The sequence below is a fragment of the Porites lutea genome, chromosome 7 (assembly GCF_958299795.1).
Source record: "Porites lutea chromosome 7, jaPorLute2.1, whole genome shotgun sequence".
NCBI lineage: Eukaryota > Metazoa > Cnidaria > Anthozoa > Scleractinia > Poritidae > Porites > Porites lutea.
Window position 1 is genome coordinate 2,170,118 of NC_133207.1, and position 18,936 is coordinate 2,189,053.

Genomic DNA, 18,936 nt, shown 5'->3' on the forward strand with positions numbered 1-18,936 from the left:
GTCCGGGTAGTTAGTTAATCAATTGTGGCGCTGAAAAAATTTGAAGGAAAAAAAACTACGAAGTTTTAAGAAAATGCTTTTTTCGTGAGATTGACTCTTAAACGTTGACAAACGTCAACAAATAGCGAAAACTATAATTTCTATATGTTTGCTTTGCTCGAAATCGCGCGCATTTACAAGGCCCTAAAGCGTTTTGCTGACTTGCAAGGACCGATCTGTTATAAGGATGCCCAAAATACAGAGATCTCATAGTTTATTAGATATAATCCGTGTAAAGTTTGCTTATCATTTTCGCATAAATTATGACCTAAATTTGGAAACCGCTGAATTTCTCGAATTGGGTCTTTGCGATTTTGGTGAAACTCTGTTCAGCGCAAGGCACTAATGCGCACTATGTGTAGCCGAGAGATTTTCACGAAAAAATGCCGGCAACAGCAGATTTTCGACTCAGACCTCAAAGGGGCGTGGAATTATAACCAAGTGACATTTACTCCGATCGCCAAAAATTTTATGTTATATTGTAGATTGATCTATATGTTATCCATTCTATGTGTTAGACTTACGATAAAAGTAAAGGTGGGGATACGAGAGAGCTTCAAAGTAGAATGGTACCCCCTAAAAAAACTTGGTCGAGTCACCTTAAGTATTGTGGTTAGGTTTTACGTTCTCCCTAGTGCGCACGCGCGTCCACGAAATTTCTCCGTTCGCCCTTACAAAATCGGCGCCTGCTACGCAGGTTAACCTTGAATAGTTCCGTCGCAGCTTACTATCATTTTTACCTCTTGGAAGCTTTTCTATTGGTTTTTGAATCTCCACATCAAAACCAAAGTTGATGTATTTTCCATCTTTTCTGTTTGACATGGGTGTATCTTGGGGCGGGGTCACATTAACACTGTTAGCGTCTGCAGGAATGAAAAAACCATGTAACAAGTTAGGCAGTCTCTCTTTTTTCTGAGACGAGACGAGACGCCCTCGTTTCTGGTGTCTCGCGGTGAACCTCCACTAAAAAGAAACACTGCTCACGCAGTCTCAGTCTCAGCCTCAGTCTATCTCTGACACGGTCTAATGAAGGTGAATATTTCAATTAAGCGCCTCTTTTCAGGGACGGGATAGTTAAGGAAAAAAAATAGTGCTGGAGAAAAGAAATGATCTGGTTATTTCAGCTTGCTTCCTTCACGTACGGGCGCTTTCCCTTCACAGGTGAACGGAATTAATGCTTTAGGTTCACTCCATTCTTGCTCAGAAGATAACATACCGGCCGGTGACAAAGACGAAAACGTTTTCCTGGCTGACAAAATTTCAAGCTCTATAGAATGCAAGCCCGCCACTTTTCTAGTAGAGGAACTGAGTTGAATCTTGCACGCAATTCACGCTCGTTTCACATGTACTATAACGAAAGACGCAGTATAACGCAGACTTCACAATATCGCAATGTTCGCGCCTTCTATGCATGATTGTAAATGTCAGTTAACTGAAGAGCGATATGTTTTATCAGTACCTTTAACAGAGACAGTGATGAAAGGATTTAGGTAAACATGTGCATCTTTTAGACCGATCCGGTCAATTCGCACAACAAAACGATGAAATCCCTCTTCATATGGTATCCTTGGCAACAACGACCCTCCCTCGGCTGCAAAGCAATGACAGTAATTCCGTTTCTTGTTGCAAACGTTTAATCAGTGAAAGGAAATATAACTATTGGATGGCAAGATAAAAAATGTAATAGTACATAAACAAATAAATATACCAGTATGTCAAGAAGTCCCTCGTTACTCTCGACGATATTTCTCACTGGGAGAACTAGGGTTTTGTATGTCAAGCAAGTGCCAAAATTACCTCTTCTTGATTATACATGCGTGGACGACCCATGCATTATCGACGTCCCCTCTTGTTTGGATCGATTTGGAAGAATTAGTCTTAGACGAACTGCTTTGTAAAGCCAAGAGTAACTTAAAGTCAACGCATTCTGGCCAGTTTTGCAAACCAACTAAAAACCAGTTTTTCTCTCGGGGTACAATGGCTAAACTTGTAAAAAAGAGGTAGCCATATTTTCCCGTTCATCCATTTGTGGATAAATACAACCACAAATAGTTTCAGTATAAGTATAAAGTAAGCTTACTTGAATACTTCTTTTCAATACGAACTCATGTACTAACCTGCCGAGGCGACAAATTCACTTCCATTTTCCTCGCCATACCCTGCTATACCAGGTCCACTGTTAATACAAATAAAAATGGAGATAATATATTACATCTGGTATGATTTACCTGACGTGGTAAATATTCCAGTAGAGAATCAGCGTTCAATTAGCGCGAGTATAAAGCCTTCCTTAGGGGTTAGCGGAAAGGAGAACTTAGAGGGTGGGGGAAGGGGTGCAGGAGGGAAGACAGAGAGGAAGTCGCTGTCTCCCCTTCACTCTCTTCTCGTCCCTATTTCCTCCAGAAACGCCTGATACTCAGGCTAATGTTCAATGAATTTAATAATCACAATTTAGTAATAAAGATGATGCAAAGTGTTAAATTTGGTACCCAGACACCAGGAGAAAAAAAGATGCACAGCCAAAAGAGTTCCAGTTGTCAGGGATTTCGGATGAAACACTGTCTTGAGTGTGAGATATACCTCTAAAATGATAAAAAATGCTTGAAGAAATTCAAGCTGGAGTTCATAATTTTCATTGTTATTTTAATTTTGTCAATTTATGTATAAGATTTCTAAAACTCATTCAAGGTATAGAGGATGTTACATGGCCGCGTGGAGATACAAAATTTCTTTTCGAGTGTTAACCCTTTAAGTCCCAACAGTGACCAAGATCAATTTTCTCCTATCAATATCCATACATTATCAACAGATAAGTTAGGAGAATTAATAATTAATGATCACCTAAGTAAAAATGCCTTGATCTTTTATCAAATTCTCTCAACTCATTCTTTAAGGAAATGTATAGAGATCAGTTTGGAGAATTTGTATGTAGATGCTGGGGCTTAAAGGGTTAAAAAATATTTCACGAGTGAGAGCAGCGAACAAGTAAAATATTTTTTAACACAAGAAGAAAAATTTTGTATCTCCAAGTGGTCATGTAATGTTCTATTGATTATAGAAACACCAATGAAATACCATTAACCATTTCACTTTAATATATTTTTTCTTCCTGCACAAGGTGTGATTTATTATGTAGCCATGGCAACAGTGATCTTTTCAAATGTGAAGATAACATGTTATTTTGACGTGTGAAGATATCATGTCCTCATGCGAAAGCTCAGGTATTAAATTATCAGTGCGGCTTGCACTCAGCAACATTGAACATGTACAGTGTAGGTGAGATAAATCAAAATAGGATTAAGCTAGGAAATCAATACCTGCGTCACACTGAAAAAGACAAAATTAATGCATATTCCATTTTTTAAATAATAAAGGATAAAGAAAACAATATTATTTGAAGCAAACCTTGTTTTAGGCTCTTCTACTCTGATAGGAAATGGACCATTCCATCCATCATTTAAATTCCTTAACACTGCAAATTAGAGATAAGGTAAGTTCTGCATAATTTCTACATTTAACATTATGTAACCTTACATTTTTTGTATTTTACAATGTGACAATTATTATACCAGGATAATCTTGTTATTTACGTACCATCGCCAACTTTTTTGATATCATCCAGGGAGATTTCATCTTCTTTAGCCTTAAACGTAAATAATCAGAAATTTAACTTTTAGGTATGTCACAGTTCTCTTTAAACTGTAAAAAGACTGTAAAATCTGAATAACTTAAAAGAAGACTTAAGCAGAAGTAGTATATAGTTAATAATAACAACAACAACAGAACAAACTCTTTTCATGCAAGTTTAGACTGACTCACCTATTGATGTGTGGCAAGAAAAAGCTGTATATCTGTACTTATCAAGATGTTCTGTTTAACCTTTAGAATTCAAGAACTATTTCTACTGAATTTCATCGGTCTTGATTTCATTCTCTTTTGCTGTTAAGGGTGTTCATGTAGTATGGCAGCAAGGTTTTACCTGTGTAGACAGCAGTGTTTTGCTTCTTTTTTCTAAGCACACTGAAATTTTAAGCATCAACTTCTGCAACAGAAAATTTAATATTATACAAATAAAAATTTAAAATGTACATACATGTAATATAAACATTAAGACACATTTTGATACATTACTATTGACTGGCAGTAGAGTTGTGGTGGTACTGAGTTGATACTCTTAGATTGGCCACTGTTGGGAGATTTAGAAACTGATGTTTCGAGCACTTATTTAGTCTAGTTCTTCATCAGGCACTGCAGGCCACTCTTTACTATATTATAGACTTGATTGCCAGGTAATTTGCTGATTTAAAATGGGCACATAAACCTCTCTGGATTTGGGCCATGCCCACAGAACAAGATTTTGGTACCTTAAAGAGGTGTCTTCAAATTTCATAACAGCATTGCATTATTTTTCCGAGGAAAGCCACACCCAGGGATCCCTGTGAGCCACACTCACCCAGAATTCATAGAGAACCTTCCCTGTCCCCTGTGTGAAGGACCAGGGTGGGGATGAGCTTTCTCTTTTTTGAAGCTTGCAATAATATTATAGTGTATTTTGAGCAATTTCGCATTACAGTTCTGTATTTCAAAACAAACTTGACACATAATTTGTGTACTGCTACAGTGTATAAAAGAAAAAATATAGGACATTGAGCTTATAAATAATAATAATAATAATATTAATATTAATAATATTAATAATAATAGTAATTATTATAATAATCATGTTGATATTATTAAATTACAGAATAAAGGGGGCTACATGCATGTAAAAGTTTATTTCAAATAAGATGATTTATGCTTCAGCATATCTTGCCCTTTCTTTTTTTTTTCAAGGAAGAAGACTGCATCCCCATGTAAATAATATGTAAATATTATTATACCCTATACTTAACTTTAAATTCACATATTTTCATGACTTGTGTGCATTCACAACACAGTGTGTATTAAAAAATAGAGGCAAATAATATATGTTTTAAGTTGTAAGTTTTTAAGTTTGCTAAAGAAGAAAAATTGAAGAGAACACTGATAAAATATCATTGTGGCTAGAGAAATAACCTAAAAAATAATTAGGCCAAATATGTAGTCAAGGAGAGAAACAATGCAGCTGTTCAATGTGCTCTCCTGATTTTAACAAAAAGCAAATTAAAATTTATAGGCTGCGAAACAAGATTGACTACAGTGTCAGGTGAGTTGATATCACGAATATGCAGGTATATTATTCCAATTTGACTGATGTTTTTAGAAAATACTGGTTTAAACCAGTATTTTAGATAAAAATGATAATTAGATTTAATATATATCACATTGTCTGCTGTGCTGTTTAAGAAAAGATCATATCAACAGTGAACATCTTACACAAACAAAGGTATTTACACAAATTTCATCCTAAATTAGCTGAATAATAACTTGTTATTATTGCTTAGGCCCTATATTGATAAGAATGTTATCTCAGTGGTTATTCAATTGCAATATATGTGTCTTTACAGAAAATTGTTGAGGTATGCACTGAAAAAGAAAACATTGCAAAGATATTTTCAACTGATAGTCGAGAAAATTACTCTGAATGCTTGGATGATACTTCTTGAAAACCATGAGATATACAAGACGGTCATCAATGCAAACCGGGTTCAGTATGAGAACAGCCTTAAGATATACGAACTTGGAAATATTTCTCCGCCCAGGGGAAGCTTTGCCTCTACTCCTATTTCAATTTTAGGGTTACTAAATAGTTTATAACGTGATAGCAAATTTGGGTTGCTTTTAATATTATTATAATCATTTCACTCAGAGTGACCTGTATATCTATGTCAAGAAGTTACAATCATTTTTTTTTTCATTTGAAAATGAGAAGCTTGTTGCCACACAAATAAGCACCACAACAAAATTTGTACCAGTTGTTACAAATTTCAATGTTGGGCTTATTCCAAGGGTGGAGTAACTATCTTGTGTCAGAACCTCAACATATATGATCTTCACTAAGATAAGGAGTTTTGAAGATACTCAAAATTTCAACATATCATCATCACTGTTGTACATTTACCTTTTGATCAGCTCCAAATGTGTTATTTCCTGCCACACAATATTTTCCAATATCCCTAGCAAGACTTATAATAAAAAAAATACGTCTTGGCATTAAGTCGATTATCTGAATACTTGAAAGTATACGAATGTATGCTAAAATATAAAAGGCAAAATCTTTTAATGCAGGTTGATTCTCAATTTCCTTTGTCTCTGAGCCCTAAATCATGAATAATTGGGGCTAGGAGATAAAGAAAATTGAGAATCAAAAAGTTCTGCCTTATTTTAAATTTCCAAACATGTTTTCCGCATGCTAATTATTGTAAATTATGGTAAACAACCATGTGAATATTTCTGGAAGTTGGAAAATTTCTTTAATTTCTCTTTAAAAATTGATTATGTCAATTGTTTGCCATGGGAAACTCCCAACTGGCCAACCGGGGGACCTTGAGGCGGGACCAGGGGACTTGACAGGTCTAGATAAGTTACTATGCTACGGTTACCACAGGATACAGAATAGGAAAAATAAAGCAACAATCACAAAGACTCTTATTTTAAAATCTTAGACTTGTCTTGTCTTCACGAATAGAAAAAGAAAAACATGCAAAAATCAAACCCTGAAACCTGTTATAAATTCTTATGAGATTTAGAGTTGGGTCGGAAGTTCAAAGACCGAGGACTTTCTAGGTACTACTCACTCTCCCCTCAGGACTCGGCCCCGCCAACCCTTCCACACCCTTCCCTTGATACCAGATTGATTACAGTACAATTTTATACTGCATCCACAACAATGTTTGCAAAAAAGATAGGCAGTTGTGTGAGTTTTTCCCTGGATTGCATTTTATCCCCCTCTTGTTTCAACTTCATTATCACACATTAAAACACCCCCCCCCCCCCCAAAAAAAAACAAAAAAACAAAAAAACAAATGTGTCTAAGGGGGTTTCCTTTCCTACCTGCACCCTGTGAGGATGTTAGGTTTTTTCATAGAGGAAGGGGAGGGGAAATTCCAATGTTTCCTTTAAAGAAGTTGTCCAAATTTGGACCAGCCTGCAGGCAAATTCTCTCCGGTCTCCTCAGTTCCCTTCAGAACATTTTTTGAAAGATGCCAACAGAAAAATCAACAATTGGGGAGTTGGACTCAAGCCACTTTTAGGGAGCAAGTGGGGACAGGGGAGAGACAGGTTTGTGAATGAATGTGAACATCCCACAGGAAATTTGCAACAATTAAGCTTAAAATATTATTGTTTTTTTATTGTTTACTATTATTGTTTGTGTTAGTGTTACAAATAGAGATAAAAATTCATTAATAATGAATATAGTATGGAGATGTGTGGGCATTTTACCGTGGATATTTTAAAATAAATGTGAATTATAAAGAAGTAGGGGATTCAAATCTGTCAATGCTTTGAGTTTCATTTAAAACTATCGAAGATCTTATCACAAACTTGTAAGCATAAATTCTTGTAAAGCTAGCTTGCATAAACGTACGAAAAAAACAAAAAACAACAACGACAACAAAAGATCACGCAAATAAAACAACATTGAGAGAGTGCTGCCCATGTCAAAATGAATGATAAAACTGCTTTTGGTAAAATAAACAGGGAAATGGTCTTATGAAAACACTACAAACAAGTGTATTTAAGCTTAAGATAAAATTCAAAATAAACACACCTAGAATATTCATCAGCGGCTTCCACTAGCTGTCCCCAGGAATCGAAATCTCTTCCTTTCTCGAAGTAAACGCACCACTGATTTACTACCCTGGACTTTTCAGCCATTTTAACGGTTATGGTGTTACATAATTCACCGAAAAACGAAGAATCTTACAAATTTTTCAAGAGAGACTTGCAATCGAATTCAGCTCAGTTTGTAGAAGATCGTGTAGGTGTACATGAGGAAACTTACACAGCTGTCTTTTGTTTCGCGGGCGCGTAACTCATTGTTCTCTTGCAGTTGTCAGGCGATCGTCACTCGTGCGAAATCTTCACAACAGATCTAGCAGAAACATGGTTGTATGCCAGGAGGTCTTTGGGAAAACAGAAACCGGGGAAGATGTCATCAAATATACTATTCAAAATAACAAAGGCCTCGAGCTGGTTGTGATTTCTTGGGGAGCTACTTTAGTCTCACTAAAATGCCCTGACAGGTAGGTCTTCGCTTGCGTGACTGACTTGTTCGCTTGTTAAAATTCATAACCATACACCGTCAAGTGTAAACTTACTTGGCTCCGAGACTGAAGGGCATAAAATAAAAAAATGGCGTTCCGATTCAGGGATGAAAAAAGAATTTCGTTAGTTGTATTTCCTTAGCCTCGGAGAAGATATAAGTCAAAACATGTGCTTAAATTAGAAATTGGCCTTTTGGACCCAACTGCAACTCCAGCAGCGCGTTTGTTGTCTCGAGCCATTTTCTTTTCAGGCGTTCTAAAGCAAAACAAAAGAAAAATTTATCACAAGGGGTTAAGGGATTTTTCATGTCTCGTTTTTTCAAGTGTTGCTATAATTGGCCGGGTATTTTTGAGATTGAGATCTCCATTTAATAGCCAGTGAAACTAATTTTGATAAATGCATGCATCCGCACTGACAAGGAGCTCGTGACATTGTAGTTTTGTACGTGTTTCGAGAAGGCTCTTTGAATAAACCTATTACACTGAATATTCATTGTTCACGGCTTATACTTTCAAGTGACAACAGCCTTTTATTTGGTTGCTTTCGGTTTTTCTGGACTGATCTGTTGCATGTGGGTTCTGGATTACTGGTGTTGATAGCCTGCGTAGCAGGCGCTTGGAAGTAGTGGGCACAAGAAAAAACGGGCGCGCGAGAAGGGGACACGCGAGGGGAGAGGAAGCGCCTGCACGGAAGGCCCCCGAAAATCGTTTCCCGCCTCCTCTCTAATTACTTGGCAGCCGTTGCGTGATCTGTCAAAAGTTTTGACAGAAAACGATTGACCTCGCACAAACAAAGCAAGCCGCCAAAAAGCGTTGTACATTTTATCTTCGGTCTAAATATATCTGTTATAAAGATCAGCTGGGTTATCTGATTATAGAGCGATGGAGCAATAAACTGATGGTTAACACACAGCTTTAAATCATTTTTAACCATGGGCACAATAAATAGGAAATAACAAAGTCAAAACTGGGTATCTTTTAAAGAATGCATGCTGTGTTTTATAAAAACTAAAAATATTGTTCTGGTCAGACACCAACGATCACAGCGTACGTGGAAAATGACCATATTGCTTTTACTGCGCTAACTGGCAGCCGTTTTTGGAGCAGACATATCATGTCTTACTAAGCGGACCTAAACCTCAGAACACAAACTGTACCGACATGTTTTCTACTGCAGTAATGAGACATAAACAACAGACCTCAGGTCGCCTCCGAACGGCAAATAATACTATAGTGAAATGTTTTTTCAAATTCATGCCCGTGGTAAGTGTTTCATTTCATCAGTTATGTCCAAGTTTTGATGGTATACGTTCCATCGACAGCACCAGCCGCCAAGTTCTCCTGAGCAAAGAATATTTCCTCTGATCTTCATTGCAACGATTCGACAAATCTTTTGTCTCTCGCCACTTCTGCTGATGCGTATCCGATGTCAATTCTTTCCATCGTGAATACCGTTTGAACACTCCAACTTTTCTTTGAGATTACAGCCACATAGTCCCATTAAACCAGATTGAAGTGACCTCCGCGACCTGAACTTCGATTGTATACAATTTAGTGGTTTCAGGACCCAGTGGTGTAATGCAAGATCTTCACTACGTTGTCACTATTGATTGACAGTTTTCTCGCCCCGCGCGGTTAATTTTTCCCTCGGGAGCCTCTCGACCAATTGGAAATATCCGCACTCACAGAGTGCGAGTTGAAACGATTTTCGGGGGCCTTCCGTGCAGGCGCTCCCTCACCCCTTGCGTGTCTCCCTTGCGCGCGCCCATTCTCTCTTTCGCCCGCTACTTCCAAGCGCCTGCTACGCAGGCTATGGTGTTGAGATTTATAACCTCCCCCAACATAGCCCTCTCCAGGAAAATGAAGGGAAAAAATAATGTGTTAAATAAATAAGATAACAGAAATACAGCAATTACATGAATTTAAAAACTTAAATTAACCAAGCATAAGTGAACGATTAAGCAGACGGTATGAATTTAAAGTTAAGAGTTCATGCATGCACGTACATGTAATTTTAACATGGTAGAGTAGAAACGTTCAAGGGTCTGCATAACTGCAATGCAGGCTAATAAAATATAGCTCCCCATAAATTTACAAAAATTTTCACATGAAAAGATCAAGGCTGGTTTGATGTCTAAAAGCAGGTTTTTTTCTTTCACAGAGTGTTTCACATGCCAAAATAAATCACATGTGTTTCACATGAACTGCACATAATATTTGTAATTCACAGGTTTGGCTCCCAGCATTAAGTTCTGAGTCCCAACAGGACACACAAAAAACTTGAATTCCAGCTTGTCCTTTGCACAGGCAGGTGTCATACATTTTGCTTGTCCAGGGCCACTTCTTGCTCATCTTAGTTAACAATCTTGTTAGAGGATGACTTTCCTGCACCCTTGCCCACTGGTTAATCCTTTAAACCCTAAGATCAAAATTTGAATTGTCATGTGTTGTCCCCATTCATTTCATACAGAAGTAGTGGGAAGAAGTTGATAAAGTATCAATTAAGCAAATTCATCTTGTGTGATCATATCTGTAATTCTCATGACTACTCTGATCTGTTTTACACTGAAAGCATTGATATTACAAGGAGAAATTTGATTCTGATCACTCTTAGGGCTTAAAGGGTTAAAAGCTACTTGACAAGCAAGAAAATCTAGTCGTCCTGGACAACCAGATGGGGCTTTTTCAAGCCCTGCCTAAAAAAGCAAATAGCAATATTTGAATCTACATGTAACAAGGGATATTCTTATACATATACACAGTAGTTATTATTGGGTCACTTTATTATAGCAGTGTTTTTAATTTCCAGGAATGGGAAGATAGATGATGTAGTTCTAGGATATGACAAACTAGAAGGTAAAATCACAGTTGGAAAAATGAACTCTTAGATGGTTTTATTTTATTAAATTCTTGTTTTTATTTTTTCCTTACAACATTATGATAAAGAGTTTTTACTTTAATGTCTGATTTTAAATTAAGACTACTTGGAAAACCCACCATCATTTGGATCAACTGTTGGAAGATTTGCTAACAGGATAGCTTATGGAAAATTCACACTTGATGGGAAAGAATACCAGCTGGCCATAAACAACCCACCCAATCACTTGCATGGGGGATTGAAAGGCTTTAGTAAGGTACACTTTATTTTTTTCCTATCAAAAGCCATTTTTTTACTACGCAATAGTAAATTTCAAGATTTATATACATGTACACTGTATATGTTACAAGTTAAAATTAAACCTTGGTTCACTCTCATGCTGAATTTTGTTTGTGTCCTAGCCCTGATTATTCATGAATTAGGGCTAGGAGACAAAGGAAATTGAGAATCAACGTAGGTTAAAAAATTTTAACCTGAATTTAATTTTGGCCTGTAATGGCCACCTAATTGACAACAATTAAATTTTGTTTTAATTCTTTTGATGGTGAGGCCATTAAAAAGATACATGTACAGAGAAAAAGTCATCACTTTCATGGCCTGTTTGGTTATGTATTTTACTCGTAGCAAAACTGGCAAAGTAAAGTAAAGGACCAAAATGAGGTTGAATTTAAATATGTAAGCTGTGATGGAGATCAAGCCTACCCAGGTGAGCTGACAGCTGAGGTGGTGTACTGTCTCACGGATGACAATGAAGTCAAGCTGCATTACAAGGCTAGCACCAAAAGTCCCAGCATTCTCAACCTCACTAATCATGCCTACTTTAACTTGGCTGGACAGGTAATTATGCACATACAAACAGGGTGCAAAGAAAGTCAGTTATACATAAACAACTTGCCATTTGGGTAAGCTTTACTTAGCTTGCATATAATTTTTTATGTACTATCTCAAAAGTCATTTCAAGTAGCCAAAATTTTTTTGATGAGTAGCTTAGGATTGATTACAGTTCTTCAGTAATTTGAATTCCCCACAAAAGACATCACTTGCCTGTTGTGCAAGTCAAGAAGTTAAGAACAGAATTCACTAAGCCCCAAAAGCAAAATCCACTAGCCTTGGGCTGTTGGACACTACTTTCTTTGCATGGTGATCTGCAAAGTACTATTTTATTTGCATTTGTTTATTCTGCTTAATTTTATCACTGATGAAGTCCACTAGCTATTTCCTTTGTTGTTGTGTTTAACTTACTTCAGTTTACTTCTCACCAATGCAGTAATACAACCTTAGTACTGTAAAGCGAGACTGCAAGTAGTTTCTCTTTTTCTTCAAATTTAGTTAGGGGATTGCCCTCCAGGGCGAGCGTAAGTCTAGGAAAAGATGATCAACATCAGATTTCTCTTTACATTTTATATTTATCGTCGCAGGTTGAACGTGATGTTTTGGATCACATAGCTCAAATAAAGGCACCTTCTTACTTGCCTACAAATGATGTACAGATTCCAACAGGTACTTAACAAGAGTTGCCTTTTAAAAAACCATTAAAAATAACTCTACTCCTGATAGTGTACATCTTTAAGCCCCCTGGGTGTCATATGATTCGGGAATTGTCCTCAAATAAAATCAATCTGTACAACGTACATGTAGAACATAATTAGAAATGTATGGATACATTTTACAGCTGACACGAGATTTTATGCATTAGATTTCCATGAACATTGAATTGCAGGATGAAAGTTTTGTATGTACAGTACTGTGTAAATTTCAGAAGTTTTGTTTACTGGCATTTCCACTCAGGCGGTGACCTCCTCACATTATCTCACAGACTGATAAATCAAAACAACTAACATTACTAACTTCATGTACACTAACATTTCTGCCAAATAGAGTACTAAAGTGTGACGTCATAAAAATGAAATTTCTGAAATTATAGGATTGGTCCGGATATTCTGAAAGAACAATGTCCAAGAGGCCTACTTGCCAAAAATGAGCATTTGGGGGCAAATTGTCTCTGAGATCGTAGCCCAGTTATACTCAGAAAACTCCATACAAACCCTTCTAATTTTTTTTTGGGTCGACCCAAAAAAAATTTAGAAGGGTTTGTATGGAGTTTTGTAAGCATAACTGGGCTACGATCTCAGAGACAATTTGCCCCCAAATGCTCATTTTTGGCAAGTAGGCCTCTTGGACATTGTTCTTTCAGAATATCCGGACCAATCCCATAATTTCAGAAATTTCATTTTTATGACGTCATCACTTTAGTACTCTATGATGTACAGAAAAGCCCTAACAAAAATATGTCAGTTACTTGTCAGATACTAACTTTACACACTTATATCTCAAGGTGAAATATGCTCAGTGTCAAGCCCAAATAGTGCATTTGATTTCTTAACACCAAAGCCAATAGGCCAAGATATAGACAAGATTGGAGGCTATGACCACAACTTCTGTCTACCAAAAAGCAAGGAATACTGTGCAGAGTAAGTTAGTTAGTTGAGATAAGAAATGATCACACGGTCAGTGATCTTTTACAGGTGAAAATTTTCAATCAACATACTGGCATCTAACTGTGCTTTTGAGCATAATAAAAAAAATTCCCCAAATAACGTCCCAAGAAAATAAATGTCAAATTTCACAAAAACACATGAAGTTCTTAGAATTTTACCTGTGTTTTCACAATTCTTGTGAAATTTGACATTCATTTTCTCCGACTACCACGTGAAATTTTCGTTGGTGTTACTACAGATATTAAACTAATTACATCTTAAGCCCTTGAAAACTGTAAAAAAGAGTGCAATATTCTTTAAATTATTCTGGTACAAGGTTTTTGTCCACTGAAAATTAATATTACTCAATTTCCTGATGAATTTTGTCTTAATCCTTCAGAGTTTATCATCCCACCAGTGGCCGTGTAGTTATAATGTTTACCGATCAGCCTGGAGTACAGTTTTATACTGGTAATGGTCTGGATGGGTCACCAGGCAAAGGAGGTGTGTGTTACCCAAAGTACGGTGCATTCTGCTTGGAAGCACAGAATTACCCTGATGCAATTAACCAGGTCAGTTCAGTTTGATGAGAATAAGGGCTCGAAAAAACTTGAATTCCAGCTTGTTAGTTGAGCAAGTAGCTCTCACATTTTCCTTGACTAAGACCACTTCTCGCTTGTCATAGTTAATGATTTAGTTAGAAGATGACCCTTGGACCATTGTCCATCAGGGCAAATGAGCTTCCAAAGTTACTTGCCCAGCAAGAAAATCTACTTGTCCTAGAACTCTTTTTTTATTGTTAAAAACACATTAAAAAAACTCCATGTTTAACCACCTTTGTAAGCCACCACCTGTCATATAAGTGACCCAAAGTAAAAACTAACTCTCTGCATATTGGGTGGTGGCTTATAGGCAGTTAACTGCATTTGGTCACATGTAACTGCACTGTATTCAATAAGGTTGCATCAGAAATAGCTCTGCACCATGAGTAAGAAATCTATTTTGTTGACAGTATCCATGGTTTTTTTTATTTTGTTTTATCAACAGAGCAATTTCCCGAGCCCTATTCTCCGCCCTGGTGAAGTCTACCAACAAGTTACTGTCTACAGATTTGGTGTCAAACCATAAACACAAGCTGCAAAGAAACTAGAAGCAAATTGTGGATAACTGACATTAACTAGATGGGTTTCTTGAGGGATGAAGAGCTTTGTCATGAAAATAATAGCTTTACAAAAACATTTACATTAGGAGCTGTGGGTTATGTGGCTAGGTAATAAAATTAATTTAATAAATTATTGTGTTTGGTTTTAAGCTCCTGCACCCCATGTATTTGTCTTCTAATAATTTAAATTTTTGATTTATAGGGCCAAAACTGTGGGTACTTCTTTGTGTTGACTGACTTAGGTTCTCGTCTTTTCTTTCATTACAAAATCCTTGTTTTGATGATGTGGAATTTCATTTGGTTCCATAGCCAAAAAGCAGAAATTGTTGACCAGTTAAATAAATTAAAATATCAGTGGGTATTTTACAGTCTGGGTTAGGGGGTGGAGATGTATGACATTTCAGACTAGGTATTTTAAAATATTTTTCCCTTTATGCACAGTGGCTGTTGCTGGGACAACTTGTGTAATCTATTAAAATAATAATAATTGTGCAATAAATTCTTTTCTCATGCAAAGTTGTTTGGATAATTTTTGTTTGTCAGTTAAGCTAGGAAAAAAATTAGTTGTTTATACATGTACGCCTATTTTAGTTTTTTTAATTATTATTAACTTTGAAGACAACTTCCTTGGGCAACCCTTGTCAGTGAGCATGAAATTTATTCTAATAAAGTTACCTGACCAGCAGCAGAAAAAAACAAACAACACATTTTCCCATATATCTAGCCTGTGAACCCCAGACATATTTCTGGTCGTTGCTTCTCTGCAAAAATTTGTTTTTCGGTGGGAGAGAAGTGACGACAGGTAATACGTCTGCAGTTCGCAGGCTACCATATATCCAGAGTAGATTCTGTAAGAAAGGACTTTTTCTTTGCCGAATGAAATGAACCGTAAAATTAATAAAATTCTGTGAACTTTCCCCAAATACTTGCTATCCCCTGCCACATGCCCAAGACTTCTTTTTTCCCATTTTTCGTGTCTTTACCTCAATTTTCCAGACTTTCAAGGTCCCAAAAACTGGTTTACAAATTTTAAGACTAACATTCTCAACAATTAAGGACTCTGTACAAACCCTAATTTCAGTCAAATATAGTATATTAATGTTTGCCACTTTGTTTTTTAGCAGATTAATAACTAATTGCATTTACAGGGTCCGAAATTCCGGGAAAGGAAGTAGTGCAATTTTTGAGCATAAAAACGTCCATACCATGCATTTTTTATTCGTGTTGTAACTTTTATTTGAAAAAAAGGGAGGGGGAATTTTTGGCGACCACAATTTGTGCTCTGGCGACCAAAAATTTATACTTGATTGCCAGTTGGCGCCCGTATTAAAAAGTTCATTTCGGACCCTGATTTACATTTGATCTGTGTGACCTTATTTCTATTTTCCCGGCTGTCAATAATGAATAAGTTTGCTTTGAACCTGTTCAACAACGGCTAATGATTTCAAATTCTTGGAACCCATGATGAATGCATTTTTTCCTGGTAATTTCATTGCCCACTTCTTGTAAATCCTTCATGTTATAACAAATGAATTAATAGAATAATATGAATCAATTGTGAGATATTTGTTTGTCTTTTTCCAGCTTTCAAATGTAGATGTCCTCATTGACATTGCCGATTCATGTGTGACGAAAATGGCACATGCTATGAACCTTTTTTTTTACTTTCCATGTTCAGCATGTGTGTAATGATACAACAAAAAAACAGAATCTGCCAAGAACCTGTTGCCTAACTAGCATGTGACCAAAATCTTTTCAATTGAAATTTCACTTTCTTCCTTGGGAAACCTTGAAAAATTAAAGTGATTTTAAAAAGATTTTGCACATAACTTGCATGTTTTATGCTTTAAATTAATAAACACATAAAATAATATTATTAGTTGTTCACAGTGAACAAGAATTTTAAATTTCCAAACCGTTTTCTACTCTTTCTACTCATTTGAAAATGTTTTGCAAAATGTTTTTTAAACTTCTCTTGGCTGCTTTATTGTCTGATATGAATTTATGTTTACTACTGACAACAATTACAGTGACTTCAACCTCAGTTAGCCAACATTGTTTTTCATTTCTTCTGTGAAAAGTCACTGGCAAGTGTGGTCAAAGTGCCAGGCCAGCTGCTATATTGACCCTGCCATAATTATGAGATTAATAAGTTTTCTTTTGACCATTTCCACTAATGTTTACTCTTTCCTCCCACTGTGCTCCCTCCTTCCTTCTTGTGCTTGACAAATGGCAAATCCTTGCCAACTTTAGCAAAAGATGAATTAATAATTTTAAGTTCATGATCTTTATAAAAGTTTCTGCCTTGACTTTTCAGTGATTTTTCCATCTCATCAAATAGCAAGGCTGCTTTGTAGCTGCACTTGGAAAAGATCCATGCCAGCTCTGGTATAAAATCTGGTCTGTTTTCAGGCATGTTCCTTTCCAAAACCTCTTCTTCAAATTTTTTGAACAGCTTCTGTGTGCCAGCTGAGGCCTGTGCAAATCCACGAGCAACCATGCAAAGTTCATTATCAGAGAACTTGCTCATGTTCCCTGAAACTACTTTCTCCATGCTGCTGTAGAAGTCAGAACTAGGTATTTCTGCCTTTCCAAACGCCCAGGCCAACTGACTCAACTGATCAGCTTGAAACAGGCTGAGATCTCTGGACAGAATTTCTTCCTGGCATATTTTAAAGAGATCTGGACTGACATTTCCAGATTTTGCAAAAGACCACAGAAGAAGTGACAGCTCATGATTCCTGAATTTAGAAATATCACGGAGATTGATCTCTTCCTCCACAAAATCAAAAACAGAATCCATCTTCGGACATTTTTTGGCAAAAGACCACACTAGCATTGCAAGTTCCCCATTGTCAAAATCATGAATCCCTCGTGTCAAGACTTCTTCACCTAATCTCTTAAACAAATCAAAGTTGTCTATTTGACCTGTCTGCGCTTTTGCCAAAGACCACAAAATCATTTTTATCCCATGGTCTGACTGATCCTCTACAGGTCGATCCAGAATCTCACCTTCAATAAATTCAAAAAGAATGTCACAATACATGTCTTTCTCAGTAAATGACCATAAAAATTGTGCTAGCTGCCTGCTGCTGAAGCTCTTTACATCTCTATGCAAAATCTCTTCTTTGAATTTTTCAAAGAGTTCTTGACTTCCATTTCCAGTTTTTATAAAGGACCACAAAGCTCCTGATAGTCCTCGATTTTCAAAATCCTTTAAGTTGAGCTTGCCTTCTAGAATTCTTTGCTCCACATGGGTGAAAAACTGAGATCTCTTCATACCAAGAGATGCAAAACCATTGAGAAGTTGACACACAGCTGGGGCCATGAAGGAATTTACATCTCGTTTCATGATTTCCTGTTCACATTCAGCAACAAACCACACAACATTTTCCCTCAACTTGCCCAAAGCCCATACAATGCTGGCCAGGTCCCTAGGTTTGCATTTTCCAAAATCAGCTGCTATGTTTGTGAGCAAATCAAGAAAAACATGATGTTGCTCTTTCAACATCTTCTTGGTAGATGTGAAATTCTTTTTTGGAGAACTTACAGCAAATTTGGCTAAGCGATGCAAAATAGTTATTCTATTCACTTGAGTCATACCTGGAGAGTTCTTGAAATGTTCATATAGATAAAGATGTCCATCAGCATTCTTCACAGCTGCAATATCCTTGGCCAGGTCCATAGGTGTTATTGAGTTAAAAGCACAAGGAACCACTGGTGTGGCCTTTCTCAAGTTCTTTTTCAAAGCCCCCTTAAAGTCTACTGTTTTATACAATGGCATGAATTTTCCTGTTAAACACCTTGTTTGCATTAAGTGGTTATATCTGCCTGACTGTTTGATAATAGTTGAACCAAGGCGATTAGATCTTGCGAGAACAGACATCGAAGCAATGACTCTTACTCTATACATTTTAAATTGACTCAGGATAAACTGGAAGTAGAGCTTGAGAACTGTAAAAGAAAAATGAGGATTTAGTAAGAACAGGGTAAAAACTTCACAATAAACTTAAATGACCAGCGTTATTAAGGTTTATGTACAAACTTTACTTCAACTGAAACTACTGAAGAAGGAAAATAAGCAAAACACATGGCATATACATGAAGGGTTTAGTTTCTGAGATTCTACTTTCAGTTTATCATGGCCTTAAAAAAATGCAAAACTTTCGTTTTAAGCTAGTACCTACCTTAAGA

General features: G+C 36.6%; 3 protein-coding genes across 6 annotated transcripts in view; 1 reads left to right on the forward strand and 2 right to left on the reverse strand.

Annotated features, from left to right (window-relative positions):
- LOC140942743 (axin interactor, dorsalization-associated protein-like) overlaps positions 1-7,935 on the reverse strand; it is a 46,060-nt gene extending 38,125 nt beyond the window's left edge. Inside the window, exons 1-8 of one of the 4 annotated variants that reach the window (XM_073391722.1) lie at positions 7,730-7,933; positions 6,080-6,143; positions 4,019-4,081; positions 3,634-3,682; positions 3,445-3,511; positions 2,157-2,215; positions 1,499-1,630; positions 780-902 (exon numbers count right to left, since the gene is read on the reverse strand). In XM_073391722.1, coding sequence (XP_073247823.1) covers positions 780-902; positions 1,499-1,630; positions 2,157-2,215; positions 3,445-3,511; positions 3,634-3,682; positions 4,019-4,081; positions 6,080-6,143; positions 7,730-7,836 — 664 coding nt within the window. In that variant the 5' untranslated portion in view covers positions 7,837-7,933. Of the gene's footprint in view, positions 1-779; positions 903-1,498; positions 1,631-2,156; positions 2,216-3,444; positions 3,512-3,633; positions 3,683-4,018; positions 4,082-6,079; positions 6,144-7,729 lie in introns of all 4 variants that reach the window. The other 3 variants (XM_073391725.1, XM_073391724.1, XM_073391723.1) reach the window with 3 other exon arrangements.
- Positions 7,936-7,989: 54 nt separating this feature from the next.
- Positions 7,990-15,258, forward strand: LOC140942741 (galactose mutarotase-like). Its single transcript, XM_073391719.1, has 8 exons — positions 7,990-8,204; positions 11,035-11,081; positions 11,205-11,359; positions 11,728-11,940; positions 12,522-12,603; positions 13,439-13,574; positions 13,981-14,152; positions 14,628-15,258. The coding sequence occupies exons 1-8, from the start codon at positions 8,065-8,067 to the stop codon at positions 14,706-14,708; spliced, it is 1,026 nt and encodes a 341-aa protein (XP_073247820.1). The 5' UTR covers positions 7,990-8,064; the 3' UTR covers positions 14,709-15,258.
- Positions 15,259-16,448: 1,190 nt separating this feature from the next.
- On the reverse strand, positions 16,449-18,692 carry LOC140942871 (uncharacterized). Its single transcript, XM_073391886.1, has one exon. The coding sequence runs from the start codon at positions 18,653-18,655 to the stop codon at positions 16,916-16,918; it is 1,740 nt and encodes a 579-aa protein (XP_073247987.1). The 5' UTR covers positions 18,656-18,692; the 3' UTR covers positions 16,449-16,915.
- Positions 18,693-18,936: the final 244 nt, after the last annotated feature.

What these genes read in the sequence shown, in the direction of transcription:
- LOC140942741 (XM_073391719.1), top strand. Translation starts at nt 8,065, where the DNA reads ATGGTTGTATGCCAGGAGGTCTTTGGGAAAACAGAAACCGGGGAAGAT. An exon ending in TCACTAAAATGCCCTGACAG is followed by an intron (nt 8,205 to 11,034) that starts GTAGGTCTTCGC and finishes TTTAATTTCCAG; the next exon opens with GAATGGGAAGATAGATGATG. An exon ending in AGGATATGACAAACTAGAAG is followed by an intron (nt 11,082 to 11,204) that starts GTAAAATCACAG and finishes TTTTAAATTAAG; the next exon opens with ACTACTTGGAAAACCCACCA.
- LOC140942871 (XM_073391886.1), bottom strand. Translation starts at nt 18,655, where the DNA reads ATGTATAGAGTAAGAGTCATTGCTTCGATGTCTGTTCTCGCAAGATCT.